Genomic DNA, 8,657 nt, shown 5'->3' with positions numbered 1-8,657 from the left:
TGTTAAAAGTAAAAAGTCACGTTTTTGAAAGTTAATAAGCACAAATTAATAAATACAAAAAATTTAAAACATACCCTTCTTTTAGGTAAAAAACAAATACACTCAAAGAAAAAAGTATGTCATATCATACATCTATTACTATCTTTAATTGAAAGCCGCTCCACCACGTGATCTTCCGCTGTTACAAAATCGGGGCTGGACTTCCGCTCCGAACATTTGCCGATTTTAAATGTATGCAGTGAATCATCCAATCAGATGACACGTAGATGATTGATGGTCAAATCAACGAATCGGATTCCAGTTCAACGTCAACAAACCCACCGACGCCCCGCCCCCTTCAGCTCCCGGTTAGTGGTTCTCTGCCGCCAAGACTCTTCCCCCTTCACGGCTCCCTGCAGAGCACCGGGCAGGTTTCAGCGAGTAACGGCCCGCCGGTTCTGTAGATTCGGTAGAACCGGGCCGCCGGAAACTCGTGGTCTGAATGGAAGCGGGGGGTTTTGTGTCCCGGCAAACGTCCCTGGATGCATCGGGCGTCGACAGGCGGGTCGCAGCCTCCGCCGCCGGGACGGATTTTCGGATTCTGGGTGGCAGGTTGATGACCGCCTCAGAGGGGCTTCTCGGGTCCTTTTCACCGAGCACTACCGGGGAGCAGGACTTTGTATCGGTGCTGCACCGGAGCCCCGCGGAGACTCCGACCTCCGCGGAGGCGGACATGGACTACGAAGGGCTGCCGCAGGGAGCGTCCACCAGCACGCACATGCTAGCGGGCTCCGTGGCTGGAATCATGGAGCACTGCCTCATGTACCCCATCGACTGCGTCAAGGTAAACCCCCACAGAAACGGGTCCAAACACGTTCGGGACCGGCTGTGTGTTGCCGCTGTCACGGAAGGCCGCGAACCGAGCCTGACTTCTTTAGCCGACGTTCGTTAGCCTGGAAGCTAGCGCCAGTCACCTTGCTAACGGAGGTCAGCTAGCTAACGGGTTCTGAGTTTTAACCCGGAAGGTTGTCAAAATCTAAATAAATTTGATCTTCTGGTTGTTGTTTCCAGACGCTACTGATTGTTCACGTTAACGACAGTAAACAGACTCCTGAACGCAAATTGTCCTTGGAGCTCATTAGCATGATGAAAGTTTCTGTGCTAGCGGCATCCATTATCGGACATGACTGCCCTTTTGATAAATGAAAGTACATTTGTTTGTTTTACTGTCGTAGCTTTTTACTTGAGTATAAATTCATGAACGTTTAGGTTTCTGTTCATGTATTTGCGATGTTTTTCTCCGTTCTCTCCAGCTGAGTCTGAATGAGGCTGAATGTGGAATTAACTGCTCCACAGTGGAAAGTCCACGGTGACCAAACTGTTGTTGGCTAACTTGGATTCTTCAGTCTTGACTCACAGAGAAGCTGTTTTTGGGGAAGGAAGCGTCTTTCTGGGACTTTGTGGTGGTGAACTTCCTTCCCTGTGAAAGAAGATCTCAGCTGCTGTGATGCAACCACGTCATTATCTGTCAATCACGCCGTTTCCACGCCTTTTTTCACCACTTCTGAGAAAGTGGATAAGATTTCCTGTTTGTTTGCAGCAGTTAAACCTGAACTTGTGGATTTAAAATGTGTGAAGATTTCTTGATGTCCGTCTCCATATTTAGCAGTTTTCCAACCGTCGTCTAGAGAGTATTATTAAATTAAAAATGCTAAAGGAGATGCAGTGTATGCAAAAAGGGTATTTTCTTATTAATTTATCCTTTGGGCCGTCGCAGCAGTTTCCCATCATGCACTGCGTGCTCAAATGTCAGCATCAGTCTTATGATTTTGGGGCTTACAAAGAAGGACATTTCTTGTTTTGTTGGACCTGCGACCTGCAGGTTCTGCAGGTTAGGTCATAAAAGCGATTCTGGGTCAGTTTTCGGGTCATTTAGGTTTAAATATTCTTCCTTTATATTTCAGTTCTGCATTCTTAGAAAAGCAGAAGACACTTTAAAGGCTTATGTTAGGTCTGGTTATGAAAAAAATCAAATCAAACTTTATTTATAAAGCACCTTTTCACACAAAGATAAAACAAAGGGCTTTACATGATCATTTTAAACAGAGACCTTTAGAAAAAATCCCCTAAAAGTAAAACATTGATGTCACTGAAGCTGCAGAGATGTCTATCCGAGGTGGAGCGGGAAGTTTGGTTGGAATTCTGCTGGATCCTCGTCGTTTAGCTGAAGGAAGTTTGTCAGAGCAGGAATGTTTCACCGTCTGCTTCCTGGTCAAAGTTTCATCTCCTCTTAATCTAAAGCCGTCACAGCACTGATACGGGTTTTACTTTGACCCGTTTCTACTCGGCCAGAGGAATGATTGTTCCAGACCAGAAGTCTAGCGGTCCTGTTTGAAATAGATGTGTCCAGAGAGCCGGGCTGGGACGGTCTGACCCGCGGTTCTGGTTCTGATTTTTCCTTCATCTTTGTCTGGTTGAACCCGAGCTGAACGTTGGTCCGTTTCCTGTCCTCCTCTGAAGTGTGGAGATGCCTGAAAGTCCCGGCCCCCGTGTTCAGCGTGTTCCTGGGCCTCCTCCGTCCTGCATCCTGGTGACGTTCGATTCCCTGAACTGGTGTGTTATCACACGGCTGATAAAGCGGTCGGACAGACTTTCAGGCCCTGACCTAAAATTCATCCTGTTGGGAAATGAAGCAGAGTCAAGTTCAGACCCCCCCCCCACCCCACCCCCCAACGGAGAATTATGTTCACACGTTCATCTCAGAGAAAAGAAAAAGTTCTGACGACAAAAATGAGGAAACATGCGCGACAGAAGCTCAGAAGAACCAAGACGGAGAGACAGAATGTCTCAGTTCAGACTAAACGGTTAGTTGGAGTAAAGTCCACTAGCTGTCCTGATTCTAAGGTTTCCTTTATTAACTGTTGGTTTCATCTCTAAACGTTAAAGTTCTTCAGAGGTGGAGATCGGTTCTGCAGCTTCATGTTTGTCGGGTTCAGTCCGGATCAGTCTGGCTTCGGTTTTGGTTCTCAGAAACACGGCGGGCGCTGTGGATGAGCGAGCGCATTCCACTGGGATTACCGTTTCCCAGAAGCAGCAGCCGGGAATGTTGGGGGGGTGAACAAAAAAAACTTTGATTGCGACATCCCGGTTTGTTTAGGGGAATTTTTTATTTGCATCAGTTTTGCTTTTGCTGTTCTTTCCTGTCTGGAGCCGCAGGAGAGGAAGACTGCTGTGCCGGACGCATGCAAGATGCATGCCATGTATAAAGATGCATGCCATGCATGTGAGATGCATGCCATGTATAAAGATGCATGCCATGCATAAAGATGCATGCCATGTATAAAGATGCATGCCATGTATAAAGATGCATGTCATGTATAAAGATGCATGCCATGTATAAAGATGCATGCCATGTATAAAAATGCATGTCATGTATAAAGATGCATGCCATGTATAAAGATGCATGCCATGTATAAAGATGCATGTCATGTATAAAGATGCATGCCATGTATAAAGATGCATGCCATGTATAAAGATGCATGCCATGTATAAAAATGCATGTCATGTATAAAGATGCATGCCATGTATAAAGATGCATGCCATGCATTGCATGCAGGACGAAGCAGTTCAGACCCTCCTGTTCGTTCACTTTGATTCTGATCTCAGAAATGTCCTAACCTTCCAGATGTTTGTTGCTGATCATCAGACCAGCTCTTATGTAATCGACACAAGCCCCGCCTTCCTGTCCTGGATTGGAACCAAAGCAGGAAGTACAGACGCTGCAGTGTCTGTACTTCCTGCTTTCCCTTTGAGTCCTATATATTAAAGTCAGAGTCTGGTTTAAATAAAACATGTTCTTTGACAGTCGGAACAGCTGATTTTCTCACCGTAAAGGAAAATTCGTCCTTAAAACTCTCCTTCACTTTGTCCCTCCCATTTCTGGGTTGTGGGCGGAGCAAACGTCAGCCTAGCGATTGGTTGTAACCCTTTGTGTGACGTCACAGATTCTCCTCAGGTTGGAGATCCGATCTCTTAAACCACGATGTGGATTTTGGCTGATCTTATTGATCTGCCCTCCCCCCTCAGACGCGCATGCAGAGCCTCCAGCCCGAGCCCGGAGCGCGGTACCGCAGCGTGGTGGACGCCCTACGGCAGATCATCCGCACCGAGGGAGTCTGGAGGCCCATCAGGGGGGTGAACGTGTTGGCGGTGGGGGCGGGGCCAGCGCACGCCTTGTACTTCGCCTGCTACGAGAAGATCAAGTTCTCTCTGAGCGACGCCGTTCATCCTGGAGCCAACAGCCACTTTGCAAACGGTGGGACTTTTCTGCTCTTTGGATTTTAGATCTGAAAATAAATGTGAAGAAAGTTTCAACCAGTTCAGCAAAATGGAGAAATCCCGACCGGAAAGACTGAAGCTTTTTGTTGCTGTGCAGGAGTGGCCGGCTGCATGGCCACGGTGCTGCACGACGCCATCATGAACCCGGCAGAAGGTAAACGCGCCTCCACTCTGCTGTCTGTGCTCTTTAAAAACTTTAGTTTTAGGGGGGAAAAAGATTCATCAAACCAAATAAAATGTGAAATAAATGCTCTGAGAGGACGGATGAGGGACTTAAATGTTGGAGGTTCAAAATTCAACACTTAGAAATACAGCGACACGGCTGTTAGTGCAGGGATCATGCATGCAGCTGTGTGTGCATTCCCCCTGCAGCACACACACTGAGCACTACGTTTAATGGGAGGCCCCCTGCTGTTTGACGTTTGGACACTTGGTGGCGCCACAGGCTCAGTTTGCAGTTGAGGAAGCAGCAAACTTTATTTAAAACATTCTCATGGACAGTTTTTGTGTGTTTTTAATCTTTTATGTCGTCCTGTTTTTCTGCTTTTCCCGTGTTTTGTACTAAATGATGCCCCCCCCCCTGCAGTTGTGAAGCAGCGGCTGCAGATGTTCAACTCTCCGTACCGCGGCGTGCTGGACTGCGTGGGCGCCCTGCTGCGGCGCGAGGGCCCCGCCTCCTTCTACCGCAGCTACACCACCCAGCTGACCATGAACGTGCCCTTCCAGGCGCTCCACTTCATGACCTACGAGTACCTGCAGGAGCTCCTCAACCCCCACAGACAGTACAACCCCTCCTCTCACGTGGTGTCGGGCGCGCTCGCCGGCGCCGTGGCCGCCGCCGCCACCACCCCCCTGGACGTCTGCAAGACCCTCCTCAACACGCAGGAGGCTCAGGCCATCCACGTGATCCAGGCGGAGGCGGCGGGCGGCGCCGTGGGGGCCGCCGTGCCCAGCGGCCGCCACATCTCCGGCCTGGGCGAGGCCTTCCGGACCGTCTACAGGATGGGGGGCGTTCCGGCGTTCTTCAGGGGCGTCCAGGCCAGGATCATCTACCAGATGCCCTCCACCGCCATCAGCTGGTCCGTCTACGAGTTCTTCAAGTACGTCCTCACCAAGAGGCGGCACCAGAGGAGGCTGCGAGGAGACGGAGACAGATAGACGCCGGGCCGGCGGCGTTCCCCCACCAGGAGGAGGTTCCAGTCCAGAACGCCTTTTTCCTCCCGTGACGGACTCTGGAATCCATCTTTGATGAGATCTGAGGCCAGAACAAACTGAAGCCTCCGAGGAAAACCTTTCAATTTGCTGCTTGTCGCTGAAATCCTTACAGAGCTGAGATACAAGGAAAGATAGAGTAGGAGGGGGGAGGAAAGCCCCCACCCTCACCCAGACGCTGCTGATCACCCGTCCGATCTGACCCCCCCCCCCCGAAACTCCACGAAGGCCTCTAGAGTCCGACACCTAACAGACTTTCGAGGAATGAAAATGTCAAGGATGTAAAGTCAGAGGGAAGCTTGTGCTGAGCTGCACATGATGCCGTCTGACCACCAGGGGGCGACATTCCCGCCCGTCAGGCCTTTTCTGGTTTTGAGTTGAGGAACATATCAGGTTCATTTTTTTCTGTCAGTATTTAAGAGAGACGAGTCAAAATGAGAGTTGAGGGTTCACAGGAAACACAGACTCCAACGCCACGCATCAGAAGACGGGCAGGTGGGGCATCAGAAGACGGCAGGTGGGGCATCAGAAGACGGGGGTCCGCCTCCAGTCTGAGTCGCCAAGTTTGAGTGAAAGAGGAGAGTTTATGCAGATCTTTGCACCTTTAGGGCAGCAACAGTAAAACCTGGATTCTTGTCCAATCAAAGTGTGTGTGAGTGAAACCAAAGACGGACAGCGATGTAACGGCGTGCACAGGTGGAGGAGGCCTTCCGCAGGTGACGCCTGCGTTTGGTGAAGTGTAAATAAAGCGGCGGCTCCTCGCAGAAGCAGGGTCTTCTCTTGGGGCTGGCTCTCCAAGCGCCGATGAAAACGTGTCTGCTTGTGGTTTTTTCCCTGAAGGTTTGAGCCTCAGAGACGGAGGTCGGCGTCTCGCCTGGAGGTCATGACCATGAATGACATCAACATGAAATGATTCCAAACAAATGTAGCAAACAGAAAGACTGAAAACAACCAATCACACGTAGAAAAACACATTTAAAGTCCGTTTCTAACTAAACTGTTCTTTGGTTTTTTCAGTCAAATGATTCTATTTTTTTAAACACAAAACAAAAGTTTGTTTTTTCTGCTTTAGACTCTGATTTAGGATGATAATAGCAGCTCTTATTTTTGGATCTAATGATTAAACGGGTCAGAGAGGAACCATAGCTGAGCGTTTCAGGTTTCCAGACCTACGTGACCCCCCCAGCCTCGTCCGCATTGGAAGCTTCTAGACCAGGGGGGGTCCAGATCCAGCGCCGTCCTGCATGTTTACAACCGTCCCGCCATTGAAGCTCCTTATTGGCTGAACACGTCTGATCCAGGTAACCAGCAGCAGATGAGGCGGGGCTTCTGGAAAACCAGCCGGACGCCAGCCCCCCAGGCCTGGATCTGGACCCCCTGTCATGATTAGCAAGCGTGGTCGACTCAGGTGCTGGAACCCGGAAGGAGGCTCGGCAGGCAGTGAGGTGAGAATAATGAGGTTTTTAATTAGAAAAGGTCAGGATGGACTTGAGCTCCAGTATCCTTCCAGATTGTCCAAGGAGAGGTTGGAGGGTATTGTTGGCAGCAACCGCGTGATCCGAGACTGGGGTTGGAGAACGTCCGAGCGAGACGGCGAGAGGTGACCCGTGATCAGGTATGCTCCTCCGGTAAGCGAGGTCCTGGAATGAATGTGGAGACAAAAGCAGATTAGTGGTAAGCAAGAGACAGGCAAGGGCCAGAATCTATGAGAGGCCAGGAGATGCACCATAGGAGTACAACGAACTAGCGTCGGTTACAGGTCCGTGGTCTCCTTAAGAGTCTGCTGGCTGATGAGGATGAGGAGGCGCAGCTGGAGGCATCAGGTGGAGCTGATGAGGAGGACCCGGCCGGGGGCACCGTGACAGTACCCCCCCTCCAACGACCGCCTCCAGGCGGAACAGGGCGGCGATCGGGGTTGGCCCGGAAGAAGTCGTCAACGAGGGAGGGATCCAAGATGAAGGAGCGCGGGACCCACGACCGCTCCTCCGGGCCATAACCCTCCCAGTCCACCAGGTACTGGTATCCACGACCCCGGCGCCGAACGTCCAAGACCCGGCTGGCGGTGTAGGCCGGGGCGCCATCGATGAGCCGGGCGGGTGGAGGGGAAGCGGACGGCGGGCAAAGGGAGCTTTGGTGGACAGGCTTGACTTGGGACACATGAAATGAAGGATGGATTTTGAGGGCAGCAGGTAACTTGAGGCGGACACAGTTGGGGTTGATTACACGGTCGATGGGAAAAGGCCCGATGTAGCGGGGAGCCAATTTACGAGAGGTTGCCTGGAGAGGAATGTTCCTAGAAGAGAGCCACACCTGTTGCCCTGGCTGGTAAGAGGGACTCACCACTCGGTGACGATTCGCGATCTGGCAGTTACTCTCTTTGGAACGCAGGAGAGCAGTCCGAGCCTGGTGCCAAACCTCCTGGCAGCGCTGGAGATGGAACTGCACGGAGGGCACCGCCAGATCGAGCTCCTGGGTAGGGAACAAGGGTGGTGAGTAACCCAACGATGCCTCGAAAGGTGACATACCCGTCGCTGCCGAAGGATGGTTGTTGTGAGCGTATTCCACCCATACGAGGTAATCCGACCAATCCCCTTAATTCTGGGCCACCAGGCAGCGTAGGGAAGCCTCAAGTTCTTGATTGGCCCTTTCGGCCTGGCCGTTAGATTGGGGATGATACCCCGACGAGAGGCTGACGGAGGCCCCGAGGGCGGAGCAAAAGGCCTTCCAGACTTGGGACGTGAACTGTGGACCCCGGTCAGACACGATGTCGGATGGTATGCCATGATGACGGAAAACAAAATTAATCAGGATCTGGGCTGTTTCGGTGGCTGTGGGCAGTTGAGAGAGGGGAATGAAATGAGCAGATTTAGAAAAACGATCAATGATGGTAAAAATGACCGTGTAACCATGAGAAGGAGGCAGTCCAGTGACAAAATCAACGGCGATGTGTGACCAGGGTCGGCTGGGCGTAGACAGAGGATGGAGATGACCAGCAGGAGGTGAGTTGGATGACTTGGCCCTGGCACAGGTGGTACAGGCAGAGACGTATTCGCGTACGTCGCTTTCCATGGAAGGCCAGAAGAAACGGCGTTTAAGGAGCATGAGGGTGCGGCGAACCCCACCGTGGC

The 8,657-nt window shown here is 51.2% G+C and overlaps 1 protein-coding gene across 1 annotated transcript; it reads left to right on the top strand.

The window, feature by feature from the left end:
* The first annotated feature begins 334 nt into the window (after nt 1-334).
* Nucleotides 335-6,340, top strand: LOC101160958 (mitoferrin-2). The gene is made up of 4 exons (XM_011489086.3): nt 335-823; nt 4,066-4,294; nt 4,415-4,471; nt 4,904-6,340. The coding sequence occupies exons 1-4, from the start codon at nt 482-484 to the stop codon at nt 5,473-5,475; spliced, it is 1,200 nt and encodes a 399-aa protein (XP_011487388.2). The 5' UTR covers nt 335-481; the 3' UTR covers nt 5,476-6,340.
* The last annotated feature ends 2,317 nt before the right edge of the window (nt 6,341-8,657 follow it).

This window comes from Oryzias latipes, chromosome 1, assembly GCF_053564925.1.
Source record: "Oryzias latipes strain Hd-rR chromosome 1, Olatipes_Hd-rR_3.1".
NCBI classification, from domain to species: domain Eukaryota; kingdom Metazoa; phylum Chordata; class Actinopteri; order Beloniformes; family Adrianichthyidae; genus Oryzias; species Oryzias latipes.
The sequence above is the reverse complement of the archived record's forward strand: the minus strand, read 5'-3'. Positions and strand labels throughout refer to the sequence as shown.

Bases quoted from the DNA above. Each gene is read 5' to 3' on its own strand.
- LOC101160958 (XM_011489086.3), top strand. From the start codon at position 482: ATGGAAGCGGGGGGTTTTGTGTCCCGGCAAACGTCCCTGGATGCATCG. The intron at 824-4,065 runs GTAAACCCCCAC...CTCCCCCCTCAG, and splicing joins ACCCCATCGACTGCGTCAAG to ACGCGCATGCAGAGCCTCCA. The intron at 4,295-4,414 runs GTGGGACTTTTC...GTTGCTGTGCAG, and splicing joins CAACAGCCACTTTGCAAACG to GAGTGGCCGGCTGCATGGCC.